The sequence below is a fragment of the Corvus kubaryi genome, unplaced genomic scaffold (assembly GCF_017639235.1).
Source record: "Corvus kubaryi isolate FWS band 111438036 unplaced genomic scaffold, C.kubaryi_AGA036_p1.0 37398, whole genome shotgun sequence".
Lineage (NCBI taxonomy): Eukaryota > Metazoa > Chordata > Aves > Passeriformes > Corvidae > Corvus > Corvus kubaryi.
Window position 1 is genome coordinate 22,881,281 of NW_024581137.1, and position 25,316 is coordinate 22,906,596.

At 38.9% G+C, this 25,316-nt stretch overlaps 1 protein-coding gene across 5 annotated transcripts in view; it reads left to right on the top strand.

Annotated features, from left to right (window-relative positions):
- The window catches only part of SATB1 (SATB homeobox 1), a 93,123-nt gene that overhangs the window by 63,225 nt on the left and 4,582 nt on the right, over window positions 1-25,316 (top strand). For all 5 annotated transcript variants that reach the window (XM_042042892.1, XM_042042895.1, XM_042042894.1 and 2 more), the window contains 2 exons: window positions 2,859-3,014; window positions 24,782-24,985. In XM_042042892.1, coding sequence (XP_041898826.1) covers window positions 2,859-3,014; window positions 24,782-24,985 — 360 coding nt within the window. The remainder of the gene's footprint in view (window positions 1-2,858; window positions 3,015-24,781; window positions 24,986-25,316) is intronic.

Genomic DNA, 25,316 nt, shown 5'->3' on the forward strand with positions numbered 1-25,316 from the left:
ACTTTAAGACTTTTATTCCCCTGAAGATCTTTGGGCTAATACTGCTTTTTGATGCAGATATTAGTGTTTTCTGAATTCAATTAGTGTTCCCTAATTAAATCAACAGAAGGCAATAGGAATTTGTTTGCTGGTTTTAACTTCGGTGACCTACTAGATGCTGTTGAATTTATTGTACCTGTATAAAGATAGATGTGATTTGCAAACCAGAATGAGGATTTTCAGTAATTCCCTTGGGTTAAATGCATATCTGTATTAAATTGGACATTGAAAAGTGTGGACCAGGTTGCATGGTTTAAATTATGTCTACAGCATGGTGTGTGATGGTTTTTGATGATCTGGGTGTTCACAGCTCAGTTAAGTGATCTATGAAGTACTGCTATAATGTGAAGCTATCTTTTGAAGCTCAGCAGCAATCAGAAAGGCAGCGTGCTTACAGAGAAGACACATTTTGATCAAGATCACAAGAGCAAAGCGTTTCCTTCCCAAAAGACTTGTGTATGCTAGCTGAATACCTTCATCTTCTCATCTTCCCCTTGGGTCATTCAAGGATTAGTTACAAGTTAAAATTATTCTTGGGGGGAAGAACTGAAATTTGTTTCCCAAAATTTAAACCCAAGGTTCAAGAAGGCATGTTGACAAAGCCATCTCTTTTTCATTCTCTAATTTAGCCTAGGCTGATTTTTACATGCATGCAGTTAAGTCTGTCTCCAGTTTATGTATGTTTAACATCCCCACCGGTGGTCAGTTATCTTCTGGCAAGTCCTTCTCATTTGGAGGTTATAGAATTGATTTTGTATTTTTAAATGATTTCACTGTATGATGTTCAGGAGATGCACCTGTTCTTGCAGCCCTGTACTGATATGCCCAGTGTCAGGCATACCTTCTCCTGCTCTGCAGTGAGAAGGAGAGAGTTTTGTGGTGCTGCTCCTCACATTGCCTGCTGCCAGGCACCTCAAATATTTCTGAACAGCCTTTGATATAGGCTTGGCCATCCTCTGCTGCAATGTCACTGGTAAAATGTCACACTGCAGAAAAGGGCATGGCTGCAAAGTACTAATTGTTTTCAGATGGAAAAAAAACCACATGATTAACTGTATGCCACATTCTGGGATTTTTCTTCATTTCCCTTTTTACTTAGGGCCCTTGTTTTCAGACACCAGAAAGTGCTAATGCCTGCCGGAATGCGGGCAAGGGGAAGTGCTTGTGGATCCCTTGCTCTCGCTGGAGTTTTGCCCCTTGTAGTTAATGGGAGTGTGTTAGTACAGTTCCTGAAAAGCCTGATAGACAAATCAGGCTCAGCAAAAGTGGCATGCACTCCCAGTTTCAGGGCTAGATTATTTTATCTTAAAAGCACTGTGGATGATAGCTAAAACAAATTGAGCATGGCATTTCTAGGAAAAAATGGGCTGCTGATTTGCCTAAGTACATATCTCATCCAAAGCCTTCGGCTCTCGTATCGTGAGACCTGTGACATATGAAAGCTCATAGAGAGTGAGATAAGAAGATGAATTATCACATTGTCATGATTTCCTTTTGAACCTCAAGGGACTTCAGAGCACAGGAAGATGCTGACTTGCACTGGATCAAACTGATAGTGAAACTGTGGGTTTAGACATGTACTTAAGGGTAGGCTGAATCACCTTCTGGAAGTGCCAAGCTCTGTCCATTAGACTTAGAATTAGGCTGAATGACTATCTTAAACTAGATGTGTAACTTCTGAATAACTAAATTAATTCAGCTCTCAATAACCTCAGTATGAATCAGTAGGTTTGAATTGAAATCTTAAGGTTTGATTTTGTTTGTTTCATCACCTTGTGGGTTCTTGGCAGAAATCCAGTTTTTCCTTTCCTCTGATCCACTTTAGGATTAGTGGCCCATTAGGTCTACTAATCTTGAGCAAGCCTTGCAAGAGTAACTGCTAAAGACAGACGTTATCCTTAACTACTGAGAATATTGTAGGATAAGCTGAGTATCTGCTGATTTTTTGTACCTCTCAACTGATATTGCAGAAACTGCAGTCTAACCTTGGTGGGATGATGCTTGGTGTTGAAACATCACTTCCATCATTTCCAGAGGATGAAGGAAAGGATAGTCTCCTGCACATCATGTTGCTACTGATGTATTTTTTTGTTGTTGTTTTCCTTAATGCTGCAGATGCAGCATAAAGGTGGTACTGTAATCATTCTGTCTTGTTTACATGTTTGGTGTTTATTTAATCTGGACTGCAAGAAGAATAAATATTTGATGTATGGAAGTGAAATACAACTAGAATCAGTAGCTTTAAGAAAGTTCTGTCTTGGTTTCATGGAGTGGTTAAAGTATGCATTATTCTGAACTGTCTCTTATAAACTGCTTAAGAACTAAACTGATAAGATAAATTTTTAAAAATTCAATCTAAAGCCACAACTTTTCAACATTATCATGCATTTGAGTGTACTGGGCATGAGACATGAATCAAGATATATCAGTCAGATTTCTATTTCATTAGAGATTCTTTTATGTTGTACTTACAATTTTTATTTAATTTGTGTGGGGCAAAGAAATCATGTAAGGATTTATAAGTCTCTACAAGACTGTTTGACAGGTTTCCACCTAATTTATTTTGTGACATTGAAATTTGCAGTGGTCTGTTATTGGTAACTCGTATTTCAGATGCACTCACCTGTTACAATGCACTGAGTTTTCCTGTTTCCCAGTTGCTTGAACCATAGATAATGTATAATGTTAATTCTCTGAAAAGCTGAAAGAATATCAGAGAAAGATTGGATAAAAGGAGTAAAATGCAACGGGGAACTACTTAGGGAGGGAAAGAGAGGAAAATAACTTTTTCATAATGAAAAATGTTTCATATTTTCTAGGTCAAAACTGCTACTATTGCTACAGAGAGGAATGGAAAACCAGAAAACAATTCCATGAACATTAATGCTTCCATTTATGATGAGATTCAGCAGGAAATGAAGAGAGCTAAGGTGTCCCAAGCACTGTTTGCGAAGGTTGCGGCAACCAAAAGCCAGGTAAAACTCCCAGGGTGCAAAGAGCTCCCTGTCCTGTGCAATTGTTCCCCCAGATCAGTTTCTATGTGAGTTAAAATGGGTGGCTGGGTCAGTGTATCAGCCCAGTACAACAACTCAGAGCTCCTTGCTGAGTCTGGAGGTAACCTCTAGTTCCCCTGGACCAGGCAGGGTAGAGAAGTGGCTTCATGAGACCTCTCACTCCCTTTTCTGTACCAGCCAGAACCTTCCCTGTGTGCCCATGGGTCTTGGTGTGGCTGAGAAGGCATCAGGTTCATCAGTTCTTAGGTGGTGTGGATGTGGCAAAAGCTGTGGGCAAACTCTGGGTATTGCTGCCAAATTAATCACGAGGCTTTGGTGTTTTGCAATTACGTGTGCTGCAACAAGGAGCAATGGAGTGCTGGTTTTTTTGCATAAAAATATTTATTCAGACCCACTGGTGAGACTGTGTGTGAGAGGTGGATGGCACTGTCAAAAAAAACCAAATCAAACCAAAAAAAAAGACCTCAAAAGATTACATTTATACGAGTTATAGTTGAGAAAAAACATGCGCTCTTTGTGGAACACGATGTCTGCTTGGTTACCTGCGTGTGTGCATACGTATATGTTGCATATTCAGTTTTAAGCCTTTTTTGTGTGGTTTCCTATTCTGTTTTCTTCAACTGAAGATTTTCTGTCAAGTTTAGTGGCAAGAGGGAAATCAGCAGGCACTTGTTGGGTGTGATTATCATAAGTGACATGTCTTCTGAGAAAGATCAGTGGAGTGTGTGAAAGCATTGATTTAAGTGAGAATGTACTCAAGAAGTAAAGGAAAAACATATAGAAAAATGGGAAATACTAGAACTGTGGTTATACAAATGCTTGAAAGAAATGGCAAAGGCGCCAATGGTTGCAATGTTGAATTTTCACGTTAGTTTAAATGTTAAATCCACTTAATCACTACTCCTTTTCTAAAATTGCTTCATATAAAAATTCAGCATCTTCCAAGGAAAGCTAATGAAGCTCAGTTAGACCAAAGTTTCTTGGGCTGTCAGCATTTTAGTGCTGGTTTTCTTTTTAGCAAGTCTTTAACTTTTGACTTCTGTGCTGTTCACATTTTGGAGTTCACTTTATTGTATGGAAAAGATGTTGTCTCTTAAGTTATACGGTGTAAGGAGCATTTAAAGGGATATTTTGGAAATGTTGTATCAAAATGATTAAACTCAAGCTGTGGACTGTAAAAATTATAGCTTTATAGGCCACATGCCTGTCTACCCTTCAATCACTGTCAAAGTGATAATTTCAACAATAATATGTTTCTTTTATTGTGGGATTCTAAACACCAAGTGCTGTTTAAACATTAAACTGAATTGTTTATGTTAGTGCTGTACTCAGTGTGTCATACATCAGGCCACTATAATCTCCCATGGAATGTAAAAATTCTGTCATGAATCATGGCTTGTATATCGGAAATTACTGTAATTTTGATTGGAAATTACAGAGCTCTTGAAATGTTTCTAATTATGATAGAATGTTACAGCAGCTTCCAACCTGTGTGTTCCTCAGATGTCTTTATTTACATGTCACAACTTGGGGTTAAAGAACTGTCCGTTTTCTGCACCTTCCCCTTTCCACTGCAGTCTTCTGCAAAGCTAAGGTATGAAGCCAGTCTACCAGCCCACATAATTACGTTCTGATCTGATTTGTGTGATAGTATATTTATTTAAGTGCAAAGCCTTAAAATTTCTAGGTGAATCAGTTCTTCCAGTGCTGACTTGCAAAGGGACAGGTAATCAAAATGAAGCCCAAAAGTTTCCAGAGGATGCAGTGCAGGTTTATTTGAGCATTGGTATAAAATTTAGATTCTTGTACAAAATTTGCTACCAAGTACAGAAAACAACACTAAACACATAGTTCGTTTCCATTTTACTCTTACGATTATACCTGTATTCCCAGGAGTTATTTTTATCCCCAATTTCAGGAATGCAATGTTAACCTATGTGTCTAGCAAGCTTTCAGGTCTGTGGTTAGATAAAGTGTCATTTGTACTAGAAAACTGCTTCGCAGAAGTGACCTCCTAGGTAGACTGGATGTGTTGGGTCTTCTGGAACTAGCTGACTACTAGTCACCCAGTTAATAATCTTTAAATACATAGCAATGCCACATACATTAAGGAGGTACATGTATTGTAAAAGTTTCTGCATTGGAGCTCTTCAGAGGTACAAGTAAACTTTTCCTGGGGCACAAAAGTCTCCTGTGTGCAAAAAAAAAAGGCTTGTTCAAACATATTCTCTAAGAGAACCTCTCTTGAGAGAGATCTATTACTGGTATTTTTTTAATTTGGAGACATTGGTTCCATATTCAGAACTGGAAATCCTGAGATAACCCAGGTTTTAGTGAAAAATTGGAAGGACAATTATGTGTTGATTAACAGTTTTGTTTTTTAAAATCACTAAAATTGAACATTATTGGTTTTATCTTATTTTGGATATAAAAACTTGGTTAATGTCTGAGTGCAGTCTGGAGTTGTGGTGTAAAACCGTATGTGACCTAAACTAGCTCTGAGGGGACAAAGGTAGTTGTTTGGTGGAAGGCCTTTTCATTTTATTCGTTTTTTTCTTAATAAACTGATTTGGCTCAACAGTAGATTGGATGTCTAAGCAGCCAGCATCTGCAAGGTGGCTGGGCTTGCCTGAGCCAGGAGACTGCAGATAATGTTCTGCTGACTAGAGCACTTTGTACAGAATTGCTATTAAATGATGCGCTACAGGAGCTTCTATTTGGGTAGCGCCAAGGTAAAAAACGAGCATCTTCCCTTGCTCTGTGTTAGTGCCTTTGGCAAGAGTGCAACTGGAAATCCTGGGATAATCACTTCATTACAGTGAAAAGTCAGGAGGAAACATATTAGAAAATAATGTGTTGATTAACAGTTTTGTTTGTAAATCCTCCTTAGTGGCGGAGGACCAACCACATGTGGACCTGATGCTCAGCAAAGCAGCTGGGTGCTGGGGCCTGGTGTGGCAGAGGTCATGGGATCAGGCAGAGGTTGCAGGGCTGTTAGAGAGATCATGTGCTGGCTTAGGTGAGGGATGATTTGCCTGCTTGTAGTTTCACAGTGCACTTTGCTGGCAGCTTGTTGGCTTTTCCAAAGAAAAGGGCCTATCTGGCACATGGGTTTGAACAGGTTTGGGGACACAGCTAGGACATTCCTTCAAATGTTGAATTCTTTTCCCGTATAGGAATGCATACATTCTGTACATCTTTTAAGTTTCTATGTTTTTAAGGATCGATATATTATGTACAGAATAAATTACAAATCTGTTAAATTCAAAATATATACTTTAGAAGTTAATATGATTATACTGAGGAGCTAAGGAAGATACTGTAATTCAAATTCCTGAAATACATCATATCTTCGGGGAGTTTTAGAACTTTAATTGGCAAAGCACCTAATGTCAGTATTTAAAATCTTGAGGTTTTATTGTAGGTTGTCTGTCTAATAGGCCTGCATGGTTTTTTTGTGAGATTATATTGAAAAGAGGGCTTTGCAGAAATGCACACAAAAGGAAGACAGAAAGGTTTACCTAGTGTTTTGTCTCTTCTCCCAGGTTGTTGGTTCTTAATGGTAGAACGACAATGCCAACAGTATTATTTGCTAAAATGTAATCAGTACACCTGAATAACTCTAAATATAACTCTAAATAAATGATATTATATATATAGTATTTATATATAATAGATATATATATTATATGTAATGTAAATAATAACCCTAAATTAAAAGAATCCACACATAAAATTGTGTGGCATACATTACTTTTACAATTTCATCATATTGGGTTTTTATTAAATTTATAACCTGAAAGTATGATTCAAGTAATTATGGAAGCACAGTCTTAATTTCGTTATTTAAAAAAAAAAGTTGATTTGTGTAGCGATCATTAAGGTATCATGGTTCAGTAACTGTGCAGTGGTTACAATGTTCTCATGTGGGAGCCAGGGATGAGTTTTTCTTGATGGTGACAGATGCTGAAATCTAATTTTATTCCATAAAAACAGACAAACAAGTAAACAAAACCCCCAAATCTAAGAGCCCTGAGAGATAAGGCAGGTAGAGATTTGTAGTGTTTCTGTATGTTTGCTGCGTTTTGAGAAGTTAGATTTATGTTATGGCTTATCCTGAAAAGCCGTGGCTTGCATGTGCTAGTATGAAGCAGGGAAGAAAGCAAAATTTTGCTGAAAATCACCTTAAATTGCTAAAGCTTTCTTAAATTTAGGAAATTACAGTTTGCAAAAACTGAAGTAATATAAAGCTCCGTATCTCTGAGAGTCCCATGCACTACAGTTAAGGCCAATAGCCTGTATTATTTACCTAAAGAAGTTTTATTTGTAGTAAAATAAGTGGGTGAAATCGATACTCCTCTGCAGCGTCAGTCCTGCCGATGCCTGTTTATGGCCCCATCCATGCCAAATGCCTTCCCTTCTCACTGAATGAAAATGCCTGTATGTGGAAGGTAAGACACTTGGTTCTCACAGAATCATGCTTTGATTTTTAATTTTAAAATAAATCTAATGGAGTACTATGCATACCTCCAGAAGCCTCAACTAATGACGTAGAGTTCTGACCTGTTACTTCTGAGCTGTTGCATTGTGTTGCTCCGTTTCTTGTCCTTCCATCCCTGTCTTTCACTTTGGTTAATAGTAGCTTCATATACAAAGTGTGGAGGTAAAATCATGGGTTTCAGACCATGCTAGAGACTCCATCCTGAGCCATGAGGCAAGTATTTTGTGTAGTGCTATTTAAGTAGAAATATTTGACTTTTGCCTTTGTACGCACCCAGAGTGTACTCCTCCAGGAGGCTGTGTGAGGAGATCCAAGGGGTAGGCACTAGGCAGAGCATCTAGCACTCATGAGTAAATGAGAAGGAGTTAAATGGGGAGGGAATGCTAAACATTGGCACTAAAAATGCTTTTGGCATGCAAATACCATGCTTTTCCTGACATAAATATTTTCAGAATAGGCCATTAGAGCTCAGGTATATAAAACCCTGCTTTTACTGGAAATTTTAATGTTGTAGTAAATCCAGAGATTTATAGTGAAAAATTGATGTCTGTTATCTCACTTTTATCTTTTTAACCAGCAGTTTTATAAATGCTATATCTTTGATCTGGCTTTTTCCATCTAGAGACTAAGCTATATACTCTAATAGGAAAGTCATTTTTAAACAGCTTCCCACACTGAACAAGCACGGTATTGTGGATCTGGCACAGAGATGTAACATGCCATTACCGCAGATATAGAACAATCTATTCAACTCTTTTCCAGCGGGAGGAAAAGAAACCTTTTTATCACCAAGAGTAACCCTCTGGTAACAATGTGGCTTTCGGAGGGGATCTTGAAATTTATTTCCAAAGCTGTTTCCTCAGGGCACTGCACCTCAGGCTGCCCAGAGGGGTGAAACCTGCAGGGCAGGAGGGGACTCAGTCCTTCGACCATCACCCTGCTCTCTGTCAAGTTCTCTCCTGCCTTTGTCTCCGTCAGAGCAGCTGAGTCACTTCCTGGGTTTAAATCTTGGCTTAAAAACCTTCTTCCCCCCCAGCACCCACCCCCCCCCCCCAACCTCAGTGTACAATGGATTCTCTGTGGAGCAGGGAGGGATGCTGCACAGGGAGACGCGAGGTGGAAACACAATGTACTCCGAGGTCTGCCATTTCACAGGCCCACCTGGAAATAAACCCCTCGCCCTGGTGCGAAGGCAAGATACAGTAGTTAGAAAACATTAGCTGCAGAAACACACAACAGCATCTATTTTTTATTATTTTTTAATGTTATCTTCCTCCCCCCCTCATTGCCTCGGGGTGATTGCTCTGGCAGTTGAAGAGGTGCCATGAGCAGCAGGAGTCGGGGTGGGATCCGGTGTCAGCAGGGATGGAAGAGGAAGAGTGTGAACTGAGAAAGCAAGATGGGCTTTTGCATGCAATCAAGAATTGCCCCATGAAGCAGCATGTCATTCAGTGAAACTGTGAAACTTGGCAGATAGAGCTGATTTGTTTCTTTCACAAAATATCGAGTTACACAGTCATAGTGTGTTCTGTCTTGCCCAGGTCGGAGGGAAAAAGATTTTCAGGTTTCTAGTGGGGGGAAAAAATGGATGCTCCATGTCCTTCCTCTGCCCCATGTCCTAGTCTCTTTTACAACATCTCCTCTCAGAAATAAAGGTTAAAAGCTCAGGAAATTTCTTTAGCTGTTTTTAAAATATTACTTCTCTGAAAGAGGGTAGAAAAATTGAGTTTAGTTGACTCTCTTATCTCTTGATCATGGTAGACCATATCCCACATTATTGGTATGACTTCGGTGGAGTGGCTTGACGTCAGTGAGCCGCGGGTTCCTGCTAGTAAAGAATAGACAGCAACTCCATGAATCAATAAAGATGCACTGAAGAGAAACCACCTTAAAATTTTCAAGGTAGTTCACATTAGCATGCAATTGCCCTTGTAAATCTACATAGAGGAGGGGGAAAAAGGCATTAAAACCTGAAATAGTTCAAGCCAAAGAAACAGGTACAGAATGGAAAATTTTTAACTGGTAAGAGGATTATATTGACCTCTTCAAACAGCTCCTTGGAGCCAGGTAGCCCTTTCAACACGTAAGGCAGAGGCTGGATTTTTTTGACACGCTGATGAAAAAGTGTGCTTCCTGAGCATGCTTTACACATGAGGTCAAATCGGCTGAGGCTGGAGGTTCCCAGCCAGGCGGGTGGCAGCAGGAGCTGTTCAAATGCTGCCGTTTAAAGGACTGGTAGCAGCTTCAGGAAACTGAGCGTATTTGAGCCCTGAGGAGAGCTTCCCTGGAGGGATGCGGTGCACACCTGCCCTGCGCTGGTTGGGAGTTAATGCTTAACGCTCTCGCAGCCACAGCCTGTGGCGCATCCCTGGGAGGTGCTGGGACCACTGAGTGCCTGGCAGGATGCGGCCTGCAGGTGTCCAGAAACAGCAGAGGGGGGGCGTCTTGGTTGGATGTTTTTTCTCTGGTGGTAAGAGCATAAATGAGTGAGAGAAGCTAGGACAAGTACAAGTTTAAGTCATTAAATGTACAAATGAAAAAAGAGAGCCAAGAAGAGAGAGCTCTTTACAAAATATAAAATTATGTTAAAGCAGCAAGACGGCACAACATAAGGAATGTTTGGTACATGTTATTGAAACTGAAAAATCAGAGTATGGAATGAATTATAATTTAGCATAATCCATAATTTTACAGTATTCATTTTGAATTATTTATCTTATATGATTTGATTAAAGATAAAACTGGCTGACAAGATCTCTAACATCTCTGCATGTCTTAATGACAAATGAAAAAACTCCACATTATAACTTTACCATTTAAAAATTTTTATTTGTATTGTTTCTTTATAGCTCCCTTTTATTTTTAAAGCATATTTCAGCTACACATTGTGTACACGCGATTCCATAACCCATCAGGCTTCAGTGTTGCCTCAGTACCTCTGATTCAGTAAATCAGATCATAGGCAGCATGCTGTCATATAATAAGGTGTCTGATCCTTATTACCAGTTTGTTGATGCACAGACTCCTTCAAATTGACCATTGCAACACATGGTTTCCCCTGAAACTAGCTGTGATAATTAGCGTGGCTCTAATGAGACAGAATGTCACTGATCTTGTGCTGAACTGTCGAGTATCGACGCTACGGATGGGAACTGTCAAAGCTTGCCATCTGTGACAGAGCTTGGCATATTCCATTTGCAAGGTAGAGCATGCTCAATAGACTGTTTTTAAACAAATGGTCCATTTCTTGATTAGGGCTCTGTGTTCTGTTACTGTGGAAGACTTTAGATCATAGTTAAACTTTTTGCTTTTTTTCCCCCTTCTTCTTCTGGTGGGGTAAGCTCATTAGGAAATGAAAACATTACTGATTCTCAAACCAGTCCTTCAGTCTCCTGTTAGACTTTTGGGGAGAGGTGGGGAGGAGTTGATCATGTGTTTATTCTTCTTCCTTCCCCCAGTTATCTTAATGGGTTTCTTCTAGGGCTTGCACTCCCACAAGTCTTCTACCTGATTTTTTTAAGCACTGAGGGGTAGAGATGGCATAGTTTTGAAGTATAGAGGAAAAAAAATTAAAAAGTCTCAGGTAATGTGCAGCAGGAGCATGTGCACCTGGGATGAAAGATTGAACTGGTCAGGAGAGTCAGGCACCCAGGCTCCTGGGACTGGCCCTGCAAAATGCCGTGCAAAAAGTCCAGCGCTGCTTATCATTCCAAAATATGCTTTGTTGCTTTTTATTTCCTCCTTCTCTGGCAGACCACACAGGGCTTGTTCTGAAGAACATTTTCACTAATCTGATCAGGCAGCCAAATACGCCGGGAAAACTGCTTTAATGATCCCACTAATTACCTCAAGTCAATATGAACTGTATTATTAGACTGAGGGAAAATATTCCATTAGGTCTCCCCCTTGGGAGTTTCTCCGCTTTGTGATGTCACTGAAGCCTTCGCCCTCTCGCTTGTAATTAATTTTATTTACACACGCAGGCACGCACAAGGTCACACCTGCACAACCGGAGCTGGCCAGGGAGCTAGTGGCACTCAGGCTTAATCAGATCTGTCATAATTACCATTCTGCATGTTTCTGACACACGCTGTGAAATATTTCAATTTAACTGCCGCTACCAGCACAACCAGATGTAGTGTGAGTGTGGCTGCATTGGAAATATTATTCCTCAGGATAAACTCTCTCCTCCTCCTTTTTCCTCCCACCCCCTCTCTCTTTTACAGCTAATGTGGCACAGAAGCTGATGTATCCTGTAAATCTTGAATGCAGTGCTAGATTGATAACAGCAGATTAGACAGTTTAACCACAAACAGCTTGTTCATTTTTCACAAATGAAAACCACATGTGGTGTAACTAAAATTTCAGGCTTTTTTTTTTTTTCCCCTCCTCTTTGGTTGTTGTTTCCTTTTGTGTGTGCGTGTGTGTTAAGGTCTGCCTTAACTGTAAAGGGGTGTAAAAGAGTAAACATACAGGGGAAAGAGACACTGTTGTCTTTGGAGATTATTTCTCCCTGACCTTTATTAAAAACCTTTCTTGTTTTGGCAAAGAAATCAGATGCCGCACAGGGGTTTGTCACTGACTCTGAGACTTTCTAATCTCTGGGGTTTGTGCCCATTTATTAAAGAAGTCAACCTACTGTGCTTGTTATCAAAATAACATGCCAGCAAACACCTTGCTTTAAGAAGAGCTTCTAACCAAAAAATGTAGTCTTCACTGCTAGCTAAATTTAGTAGAAGTAAAATTTTCTGCCAAAGTTTTTCACCATGGATTTTGTCTCCTTGCTAAATCTTCCCTGTACCTCTTCCTTTGGGGGAAAGATTCTTTTTAAAAAAGAGTCCTCAAAGTGTTTAGAAATTTTGACAAATGGAAAATTGATTGGTTTTTTTATTAAAATATTCTCATATTTCCTCTGAAAACAGATTATGAAAAATTAAATATTTTCTTATGAAACCACTTTTTAGGAAACCAAAAATTTCTTTAAATTGTTTTGCTTTTTTTTTCATAAATCCATTTTTTCAGGTAAATTGTTCAGCTTTCCCTAATTAAACAGCCTTCAGTACTTGGTAAGGTGTTTTTTTAAACCATCTACTCTTTAGTTGATCACAGTAGGCTACTTTTCCTACACAGAGAAAAAATTAATGCAATTTTAATAGAAAGTTTTAATTATAAGACTCTAAAACAATTTTTGCAGCAAGGAAAACAATGTAATGTGCAGAATGCAACTGAGCAGATTCTCCGAAAGCTGTTCCAGGTACTGTCAGGCGGGAGGAGTGGTGCAGTGCATTGGATAGAAATTCATCAAATCTATTCTGTAATAAGGCTTCCAGGGGAGGTTTAAAAAAAAAGTAGCTTTAGTAAGAGGTTGTTTTATCCGTTGGCAGTGATTTGTGATGCAGTGGCAGTACTGAAAGTGCAAGAGTCAGGGAGCTAAGACTCAGTGTTCAAAGTCAGTCAGAAGGTGAACAGGACAGGTTTGGAAAGCCACTTGAAGGTAAAGTTTGCAGCAGAAAATTTGGCTGCGTAGATGGCCCCCCAGGCTGCTGCAGACAAGGTTAAGGACCCATGCTCATACCAGTTGGCCAGCAGCTACTGACTGCATTAGTAGTTCCCCAGAGCTGTGTAGGTCAGTGCAGGTGTGCCATCAGTGTCCCTCACTGCATGGCAGTGCCTTCTCCGTTAGTGACTCCCCTAGGACCTGTGCAGGCCCCGAATAAAGGGAAAATCTCATTCTGGAGGTGCCGCCAAAGCACTGGAAGTGCTGTGGCTGCAGCTATCTCAAAAATAAGTCTGAAGTAAGATGAAGAGGAGGGCAGGAACGGCTCATGTTGGACGAGGTAATGATGAAATGAACTGTCAAGACTCTTGCAAGGATCTGGAAATACAGCTCTCATTTCTCTGGAAAGCTATTAGAAAAATATCATGCGGTTGGGAAGCACTGGATTGCCAAAAGAAGAAAGTATGGCACCTTCTCCCACCTCCTTTGAGTCTTTTATTTTTAGTTTTTCTTTCTTAGGTAGAGGTGTTCTGGTTCCTACACTCCAGATGTGTGAATCAGCTCTTCCCCAGGCAGCACCTGCTGTCTGCCTGACAAGAGGTGCTGTTTCTGGCAGGATGGATTTTCTTAATCTTTCTTCCTGCTTTCTATACCCTCACCTGTTTTGTTCTTCTCTCACCACCTTCTCTTATTCCTCCCAGTATGGCTCTTCTCTTAGCTCTCCTTGGACTTTTTCTCACCCCTTCTTGTGCCTTATACACCCTCGCCATCCATTCTTGTTCCATCTGCCTCTTTATCCCATCCTACTCCTGTCCTCTGCCTGCTGGAATCCCACCCCAGGCACATCCCCATGCACATCATGATTTTGTACACGTATTCCTTTGTGTGCGGGGCACAGTGTGGGCACTCCATGCCCTTGGCCTTTGCTGGACTGGTCACCAGCAATACTGGCTTTGTGGGTCCTCTCTCTGAGTGATGACATGGATTTAGCTAGGAAAAGAGCCATACTCTTGATTTCTCAGTTTGCTTGTGCCTTCTGTGAGCAGATCACTGATTCAGGAAGCTTTTGAAGATCGAGTATGTCAGTGTTTTAACTATTAATGAAAAGGGGAAAAGTTTGAGTGGGCTGTATGAGAGTTAACTAGGAGCATAAATGAAAACACAGCTGTGGTGGCAGAGGCGAGGAGGAGGCTGAGGAGTTAGCAAGCAGCCTGTGGTGTTCCTGGCTGTGGGGGAAGCAGGGTACCAAGTAAACAGCGCAGAAAACAAAAGCGAGCTCAACCTGTAACTAAACAGGAAATGACAGGGTAAAATTCCTGCTGAAAAACCGAGAGCTGCTAAATATGTAACTGCAAAGAATAAAGGCGTCTTGTGCAAACACAAATATACAGTAACAGTCCGAGAAGCAATTTGTTAGAGGAGTGACCAATTACAAACCAGGTGAAGGGCTGCTGGGCGGCAAAGGCAGGAGTAAGAAATAATAGATGTGTGTTTTCTCCCTTAATGTTGAACTAGGTAATTTAAAACACATAACACCTGAATTAATGTTGCAAGATTTCTAGGTGCAAGGTGAGAAAGGAGATGATATTTTGTTCCAGATAATTTTTTATTTTGCTGTTCCAAATAATTCCTCATTGCATCAATTTCTTTACTTTCTTCAAATTTAATCTCTAAGTCAAACTTCAGATTTTTGTTTATGCATTACCCTAAACTGTTGGCATCTATTGAATAGGCTAGAGCAGGCATGCAGCTAGCTAAGTGGGGAAAAATTCCAATTTGCAAATATTTATCTAATTTCAAATCTGCAAGATTCTATCTGAAAGCACATTGTTATTCAGGGGGCATCTCATTCTTATTCCTGTGCAGTGTCATGTTCCCTTACTTCAGAATGGCATTTGAGAAGCATATAAATATGGTTTTCAGGATCTTTGTAAAGCAAGGATGTATGGACTGAGTGGTCCTTAGCAGAATTCCCTGAAGTTTTAGACCCCAACTAAGCAAGATTTGCACACATACCAGTTAACGTCTGTGGGTTTACTCAGGTGACTGGTTATTTTGCTGAGCCTGGTGCTTAGCATCTCTAGTACCTATAGCATGCAACAGAAAGCTCTACTGATACACAAACTTTCCACTGTTTATGTAAGAACAGTTATTAAAAAAAAAAAGCCATGAAAGGCTTAAATTAGTTTCTTTTTATTTTTTGCTTTAAGGCAGCCAGTTTGCTTCACCTCTGATAAATCATTTGCTACTCTTATTTTCTATAAGGAGGGAGTCTGAAAGGATTGATCTTTTTGACCTGAGGAACAGGATGGGAGGGATCAGGGCAGGAAGAAGCATGCTGCTCCATGCAGCCCCTGACTTAAGGGCAGCAGAAGGTACTGCCTAAACTGCTGTCTGGAAATAGAGTTGGGGCTGGGACTCAGCTGGGCTGGCACTCCTCTTGGCCAGTGAGAAAAACACTAAGAACTGATCTCTCTAGGAACTTTTCCCTTGTGGCTGTTCTTGACCTCTTCCTGACAGCAAACTACCTGGAAACACTCTTGTGTTGGTTCCCACCCAGGAGAGAGAAACCTGATCTCTCCAGCTTTCCTTTTGATCCAGCTTTCCTATTGTTTTAAGTTTTTGCCGCAAGCAATTGTGCTACAAGTAAGGGTATTTTAGCTTTCTGAGGATTTCACTGCCTTTCTTTTTCCATGGGTGAAGTACATGTTTCTGGCTGCTCCCTTCTCATTTGCTGGGAGGCATCGAACTCGCACAGGTGTGGATTTTAAAGATTTTTTTTTTTTTTAACTGTTTTGAGATAATGAACGTTATTAATTTTCTGACTGTTTCTGTGGCTAACAAAATCTGGAGGAAAGTCAGAGAAAAGTTTCTTTTCAATTTCCTTAAGACTCCCCTCACCCTTGGCATTATCAGGGCATTAAATGTTCTTCACTGTGAAACTGAGAGCCACAGAATCCAGCTTAACTGCAAGAGACAAGACATTTTCTCAGAATATTTAAATGTCTAATTCAAATCTATATGAAAGCTTTTAGTTAGGCTGTGAAAATTTGAAGGGATGTCTGAGAACGGATTTGAGCTGTGTGTTTCGGAATGATGTCACTTGTTCGAATATCTTGTCAGCTGAACTGAATTTACAATGAAGTCCAAATATCTGTGAGCCTGTGATTCCTCAGTGTGTGGTAGATCTTCCCCTGATCCAAAATGAATCCTGGAAAGAAAAAAACATGTGACAAGAAGCCATGAAATTAAATTGCTCCATCTGGGAAATTATAATATTTTGTTAAAAATATAAAACAGGACGGGCAAACATATAAGTAATTACAAAAGTGACACTTTGGCCCAATGGCTCTTTTACTGGAGGTCTTTTCCCCCAAAGCTAATGTTAAATCTCTGTAAGCAATGTAATAATAAACATTTGCTGTTCACTGTAAATTGATAGTAGTAAAAAAGATTTTCAAAATTGCCAGCCTCTTTCTATTAAAGACTCTTCTCTAACTAAACTGCAGATATAGCTGCCGTACAAAATTGATTGCATGTTTAAGAATAAATAAATGTGGGCTGTTAAGGGTTGTGGTTGAATTTAGGGTTGTATTTACTTTCAAGGGACACATTGATATTGCAGTGAAATCAGTACTTCTTTCTGCTTAAATAAAAGATAAAGGGCTATATATTACCAGTCACCCTCTGTGAAACCCACTGACCCATTTTATACGACCATACTATAAAAAGTAATGTACCAGACTAAGACTGGCTTATTTAATAATTAGCAGGTGTTTTTTCTTTCTTTTTCAGGTCTTTTGATTATTGTTAAGTCTATTTTTGTCAGATGCTCTCTCACGGTTACAATGCTGATTGAATTAGGTGTGTGAAAGAGGAAGGATCTGGAATAGAGGAAGACAGAGTAAAGCTTCACTTTTTTTTTTTTTTGCATCTATTACTTTTTTCTCTTTTTGTTTATGAGTATAGCTGCATTTTATGTAAGATTTTCAAAGGCATATACACTGTGGTTTTGATGAGGGTTTGTGCCTACCTGTCATTGCCAGGCAATTGAAGGCAATACTGTAAAAAAGATATATTTGAACAGGGGAAAGAAAAGGTGAAGGAAGCTGAGAGCAGAGAAACCAAGCTTGGGAGAAGCCCTTCATTTAGATTATTGAATTTCCTCCATACTCAACTAAAAAGTAATAATACTTATGTTTTCACTCAGGTTTAGAGTTACAGGTTAGGTTTTTTCTGTCCATGAGCTGGTGGTGTCTGCAGTGCTCATACACAGGGGACACACAGACGAGTTTCGATACAGCCTCAGACCTTAACCCAGCTTATCTTTTTCCAAGCACTGGCTTTTGGCCACTTTTTGGCCACCATGGCTCTGCGTAGAGACAGAGGTCTGGTACGACAGACAAGACTGTGGGAGCAGGACAACAGTTCTCCATGTCATTTTGCTTCTGTACTTGTTGGATGCTCATCATTGAATTTCAGAGGCTGCTTTAGCAAGTTTTCTTTCCCTATTTATTTGTTTGGATGTATACAAGAAAAGATGTATTTAACTTTGAAATGCTGCAGCCAGGGAGAGGAAAAGGCAGAGGGATGACGACACATTAGGAATCCTTTCCTCCTAAAATGTCACCAAAAATTTGTGGTGAAATGCTATCAGTATCACTGCTAGCTGTCTGGTAATTTGTTTTTCACCACACAGAGAAAAGGCAGAGGTACCATCCCAACAGATGGTGTAGGTGAATAATAGGTTGGATAAGAAAGTTAAGGAAATGGCATAATTTGTCTCAGTATTCTTCAAAGGAAGTTTTTCCTGCCAGTGAAGTTTACTCTTCTTCTGAAAAGCCCTACGAGGTTACGGGGTTTTCAGTTTGTTTTGCTAAATCTCATCTATGATGATGGTAGATAGAGATTTACTTAAAATCCACATCTGGCTACCCTTTTCAACGTTCTAGTAATGAAAGCCAGTGAAATAGATGAGCCAGGAATATCTGGAGATAAAGGACAGATTCAGGTTTCAAACTTTCTCTGATTTAGGAGAATGCTCAAAGGGAAAGCCTGAAACTTAAGGCTGATTAGTGTAAATAAAATACTAAGGCAACCATTGTTCTGGGGACATATATTATCACTTTAGGCCACATATCAAAAAGAGAATTCATATTCTGGTACCTCTAATTATCTTCTGGAACCAGCTGAAAATGAGCTTTTTCTTCCTAAGTTCAAGAAAAATAGGGAAATCCCAAAGTATTGAATATTCACTGGAGTTTTTAAAATTAGTCAAAAGTAGTTTTGCCTCACAGAAGGAAGTCAGTGCTTAAAATTTCTTGAAAATATAAGCTAAAATGAACTCTAACAAATGTGTTGGTCAGTATCAAAAATTGCTAAATCTGGTAGATTATTAGTTTTCCCAAATTTTTATATAAATACCTAGTGGCCTTTCTTTTAATAGACTTCAGTTCTTCTCTGAAGCATTTAGGTCTATTCAGCTTTGCATAGAGGCTAGCCAGGACACTTTATGTATTTTAGGAAAGATAAACCTGCAGTCAGAATAAATTTTCCTGCAGCAGGAAATTCTGGAATAACATCTAAGGGTAAAAAGGACTGCTCTTGTCATCTAGGCTTGTTCCCATCTCTAAACCCACAGGTATTTCACACAGAAAGAAGTCAGATTTAAGTGATCTCAGCATGAAAATGAATTTTGAATTAAATGCTCTGTTCTTCCCCTGCAGTGGGTGTTCCCTGTTCTATTTTTTCAGGTAATTCAAATGTAACACAAACAACATTCCCCAGAGAAATTAAAGCAGTGTCCATTGTTACTTATTGGTCATATTTGTTTGTGCTGAACTAACATTTGCTTATTTTTGCTTCTCAATGCCATATGCATGAGTTTACTGATTCAGAACTCCCTGAATTTTTGATCCTGTTGAACACTGTGAGAAATCTCAGTTGAAGGGTTTAATGCATTTTCCAATCAATGTGTAGGGGAAATTTGGCCTTATCAATTTAAATGCTGGAGATCCTTTCATTGCATTATAGAAGAATCTTCTCTAAGCAGAGATTATTCTTAAGAACTTCATAACATTTAAAGGTTAATATGTTAGGTAAAGAACAATATCTTAAGACAAACATTTTTATTACAGGACATGAAGGGATAGTTCTGATTAAATTACACGATTATTTGAATGGGAAAGAAGACAAAGTGCATCATTTCTTGCCCTCAACTTTAATGCCTTTAATCAAATAATGACCTTCTGGAAATAGTTAATTTTAAGCATTTGGAAAGATCAATACCACTTTGCCACCAAAAAATGGCCCAGATGATGAAATTTGATGTATTTAAAGTACCATTTCACCCTTTTAACCTAGTAAATAATTTAAAATGCTTTCAGTACTCCTTTGCTACCATTATGTATCTCGCTCAAAGTATTATGACTTTTCCAAAAGCAACCTTTCTGTGCAACGTGCAGCCTACAAGTTTAAAACTAAAGACTAATACTATATGCATATATGGTAGTGGTTGTGTCGGCCCTTTTTCTTCCCTTGCATATGTGGAATCTATTTTGTAAAGAAATAGAAGTATCTAAGATGAGCGCAGCCATTTGGAACAATAATGAGATTATAAAGCAAGTTGGATGGCTTTTGAAGGGGAAAAAGTCAATATTTAAAGTTTAGTCCATGAGCTCTTTTCCTTTGTTTTGTCTGTAAGCTTTCCTGTTAAAGGTGAAGGATTTGGATTGCTCTGACAATTAAGAGCCCACTTTACCAAGTGTAATTTCATATCTGCGTTCTATAAACTGGAGTGTCTTCAGCATTGTAAATAAAAAAAAATTGCCCTCTATTAGCATGTTTGTGGGCAGATTAAAAACAGTCTTCATTAGCATAAGTAACACTTACAGATTCTTTTAAAAGTAGAAAATTATTTGTTGAATGATAAATTGCTAGCTTTCTAGTTAGTTGCTGAAAATGTGCTCATTCAAAATGCCTACTTTAGTTTAGTCTACAACACTCATTTTTTTTTAGTTAGAAGTACTGTTTAATGGATTATGTACTTAGTCTTTGTTCACAGTAGATGCTGAAATGCAATTCACACTTTCTGCTAAAATGTTTGTATCAAACACCTCCCTATTCAGATTGATTTCTTCTAACACCATGTATTTTTATTATACTATATGCCCCAGAGAATGATACAAAATAATCTTAAATACACCAGACCAAAGAAAAACTGATCGTGTCTTAGCATTGATACTCTAAAATGTTTTCCCTTCTTAAATTTAAGCTACAGCCTTTCTAAAAAATGCTGAAGTCTTTGTCATTCTGTAAGAAATATTCATAATTTGGCATATTATTATCACTGTAACAAATTGACCAAATGAGTTCAATTGCTTCACCTTGTAGCCTTCTCTTCCCAGACTAAATGTGTTTGTTGCTGATTTGAAAAGCTTTGGCCAGAGAACATTTTTCATGATTGTAATGTTATCCTCTTTGATGTAATTAGGGTAGGTATTTACACCTTACGTGTAGATTTTTTTTTTTCTTTCAATGAGAAAGATACCAGAATGGAAGAATATTTTATTAGAAACTCTATGTGAAGAGCAGAAGATTTTATTTAAGTACAGCACGGGTCTGACTGAATACAATAGCATTTGGATATATAGATAAAATGCATAGATGCTTTCTTTAAAATAAGCATGCTCATGGGTATTGCAGAGCCTAAGTTTTGGCAGTTATCCTCTTTGCGCTTTTCCTGCAATAGTTTGGCAGTTCGGCTTTCACAGGTTTTTTTCCTCTAATGTCTTGTGTTTCTTTTCTAAATCCCTATCAGAAAACCAGACAGAAGACTCTTATTTATTTTAAATATCTTAGGTTTAGCATCTTTTTTTTTTTTCACCATTTTCTTGCTTACTGTAGCAAGACCTTTGCAGATGGTACTTGGTTACTTGAAAGTGCATAACAGTATTTTCTTTGTAGCAGATGGATTTAAGACTTTTAGTTCCCAATAAATGTAGGTTTACAATACATAACTTTACAGGATTTGTGTTGTATATAACAGGTTTGAACATATTATCTCAGAATTCATCTGCATGGCATTTTCAGCTTATCCAGGGCCCATGCCAGTATTTTAAGTAATAGGGAGAGCACAGTGATTGATAGCAGCTAAAGGCGTGATTTTGAATAGAAACAAAGGTTTTAGAACAGAAGGTGTCAAATTAAACTTTGTCAGTTTGAAAAGTAGTAACATCCTGAAAGTTCTCCAAACATATTTACATGTGGCTAATGTTTATATTTTGCTTTGTACTCTCTTTATATTCAGTGTAATGTTGCCTGGCAAATTTGCGCTGTTTTAAAATCAAGGTTGTTCCCAATGTCATTGAAGAGTTTTTGGGGGGTTTGCCTTTCTGCATAAATGTATCAACTTCTTTATTTTAACACTGGTTTTTTTAACAATGTACTCTATATGCTGTATAAACCGGTTGTGATCTAATCTGACTTATAAATATTTCCTTATTATTTTGTGGTCATTTCCACTTCCTGTAAGACTATAAAGACAAGGGGGAAAAAAGGAAACTAGGCAGAAATTGCTCTAGACTTAAAAAGGCTTGAAAGGAGAAAAACCAGCCCTGTTACATTCACTTGTAAATTCAACTGCATTATCTGCATCAGTTCATACTTTTTTAGATCAAATGGAAACAAAACTCATAAATTTTACGGAACTTAAAATTAACCATTAGAAAAGTCTGGATGATTACTTTGCCTAAATTTTATAAAAACATTTCATACTTGCTCATGTAGGTGACTTTTATGAATGAGCTTTATTTCATGTACAGAATTCTGAACCTGAAGCTGAATTAAAAACCTCTATTTTTATTTGTCTTGAACCAAAAGAAAGCATATTGGTATAAAGTTCTTACTCTCTTGTCAAACTAAGCCCCTACAGCCTCTCTTGCTGTTCATCCACTATCTCTTCTGAGAACATTGATGAGATCAACTTTCATAAATATGTTCAGAAATAAACAATGAAGACCAACAAATTGTTTCTATCCATGTAATTGTAAAAGAATTCAGTTGGTCATTTCCATGTTTTCCGCCGAATGTTTCATCAGAGTGTATCTACTTCTTTAAAAATGTTCCAAGTTGAATAGAGATATTTTGGTAGAATAGCAATCTTTTCTGTGCACCCTGTCAGAGGTATCTGTCTTCATTATCTCAAAATCCCTGAAAGGCTAGCAGAGACATGTTTCAGGTTAAAATTCATCAAATAATTTTAGATAAGGAATTAGAAGTGTTATTTCAGTGCAAAAATTGAGAGAAAAATATTAGAAATACAATGTTAGCTATCAGTAGTTATTAAAAATAAGGCCTGACCCAGTAAATACAGAAACTTTCTCCCCTTACTGTCTTTTCTGTATTTCTTAGTTAACAAAAACCATTGTGAAATATGTTTAATCAGCAAAAAATGTTATTGCCTAGGAATTACATTTTCTATTGGACATTTTTTAATGATAAAGACATTTTATAATTATAATTTTTAAATTATACTGTCTTTTTAAGAAAAAACAAACCCTGTGAATCATGTGGTCAGCAGACAAAATATGTGCAGCTTCTAAATGCAACTTCTTTTCCAACCTGTGTGTATGCCTTAGAGAGGTGTCACAGGGAGGGACAGGTTGTCTTGTCTTTTTTTTTTTTACTTTCACCAAACTGTCATGATAGCTCTGCTCTTTTTTTCACCACCATTAGAAAGAGGGCCAGCAGTTTCAGTGTGAAGCAGTGCAGATTCCAGACAACCAAAGAACAATTTTTACGCTTTGGCATGGGATGGTTTGTGGCTTTGGGCTTTTTTAACTAACAATTTTATAACTGCTTTTCAGTTAAAAGATCTAGATTGGTTTCTTTTCATCATCTTCTCTCTTCCATCCCCAACAAGCTACCTCTACTTTCTGAGTGCACCACTTATAACTTACTGCAGTAAATACTGCTGTTGAGCATAATCCAGCACTCAGTATCCCCATGGATGCAAGGTGAGCAGAGAACCACAAGCAACATGTTGTTTTTGTTAGGGGCAGGGAGGGCTCGCACATTACGCTGCTAATACATTCCAGTGAGGTTCCACAGACCCTTGCCACTGTCTTGAATACATGCCATACAATTCCAGCTGGGACAGGCTGAGTGTTGTGTGCTCTATGTGAAGGCATTTGGCCACATTTCCCAGTCATCTTGCTAAGCCCTGAGCCAATACCCAGCATCCTGCTTAGTGCATGGTCAAGGAATGGGGTGTGCTCCATCCCTAGGGTGTAGGGAAGCCCTTCTGCTGCCCCTGCTCTCCCCTCCCTCTGCTCCATCCCTAGCACACCTTGCAAGCACCTGGCAGATTTTGGCCCCATTTAAATTTTTGCTTTTTCAGCTCTGCTACCACCATCTCTATAACAGTTGTCATTTTGATTGTTTCTTGGGGGCATTTTCTTCTGTGTCATTTGTTCAGTTTTCCACTTATATCCAAGCAAATATACTTCAAATTTTTATACACACCTCACTAAATATTTTCATATACAATATGAATACATTAACATCATTTGTTTACTTTTACTCTTCCTGTTGTGGCAATATTTTTACACTGCATTTATTAACTGTTAGCTAAAGATATGAGTATCTTCAAGAAAATACATATCTGTATCATATCTATGTGTCTATTGTATCTGTTAGTAAACCAGTCTGGATAAACCATTAATCCACTAGTGGTACATATAAAAAGGATCTAAAAGCTTCCGTACATTTATATTATTTGTTGATTCAATAAAATGTCACATTATCTTTCCTACAGCATTAAGAAATAAAATTGCATGGACCTATTTTTGAAAACAGATCCTTGAAGCTAAAATAAAGGAAATATGCATGTTTTATACATGAAATATCTTTTTCCTAAATTTTAATATATCAGAAAATTTCTGCTGATGTACACTGTCCTAGCTAGAGGGTTTACACTCCTCTTTTAGAACTACCAGTGCACAGTTTAGAAAAAAATCCTCAATTAAATTTTAAGAAGACATAAGGAAACATTAAATTTTCTAGATTAACTCATGTCTCTTTCAGAAGCAAATTAGCAACTGCTTCAGTTGCAGGGGATTCTGTAGCCGACTTCATATTATGTATCCCAAAACTTCCTAGGCACCTTGCTGTCCTTGATGTGGAAATGGTGTAAAGGGTGTGTCAGATTCTAGAGCACATCTTCCTTCCCCCCAACCCCTAATAATCCTAATATGTAAAACTGAGAGACTGTTTTTCTCTGTATCTATGAGGACAACCTGTAAACAGTTATGTATCACTTGAAATAAGTTCACCTGCAGGGAAACCTCTTCTTGTAGCAGAAATTAAGTTATTGCTTGGCTGCATCTAGTCATAGGATTCCTGTCTTTTGAAAGGATGTTAGGGAGCTCCTTTGCTGCTGTGATTTACATTAGGCAGTCCTACAGTCACGCAAACAAACAGCAGCACTGTGATGTGGGACGAAGGGGAAGGTGCTTTCCAAAATGCCTGTGGTTGGTAAGGGTCTGTGAAATGGCTGGGCAGCCTCTCAGTGTGTTGGTGTGTGCTTTAAGCCCAGCCTGTGCAGTGAAAGCCTTTTCGATCAGGTGAGAGCATGAGAGAATGCAGCACCTCTAAAGTACACATTTCACCCTCCTTTTGCCCCTTGCAAAGGGATGAAAAAACTAACGTTTTTCTGGTTTTATCTTCAAGGGGTGGCTCTGTGAGCTGTTACGTTGGAAAGAAGATCCTTCGCCAGAGAACAGGACCCTCTGGGAGAATCTCTCCATGATCCGAAGGTTCCTCAGTCTTCCTCAGCCTGAACGCGATGCCATTTATGAACAAGAAAGCAATGCAGTTCATCACCATGGTGACAGGCCTTCCCACATTATCCATGTGCCAGCAGAACAGATTCAGGTTAGTTTACCTTGGCCAATCCCGCAGAGCGCTAAGTAAATAAAGCTTTAAACTGAGCAAAGGAAATTAGTGTTTCTTCCCTCCTGGTCCGGCTAAATGCAGGTCTCCTGGTACAAGATAAGAGTGCGCTGCCGTCCACCACCGGAGTTCAAAGGAGACCGTGTGACCACCCACAGTTCTTGTTTCGGTTCGGTGGTTGTTTGCAGATGTGCGTGGTGGTAGTGCAGGGGCAGCTGTGTGCGGGGCAGGGCGAGCCCCGTGCTGGCTGTGCCTGGCTGGACAGGCACCAGGACCAAAAGGCAGGGGCGTGTGGCACCGGTGGCAAAGGTCT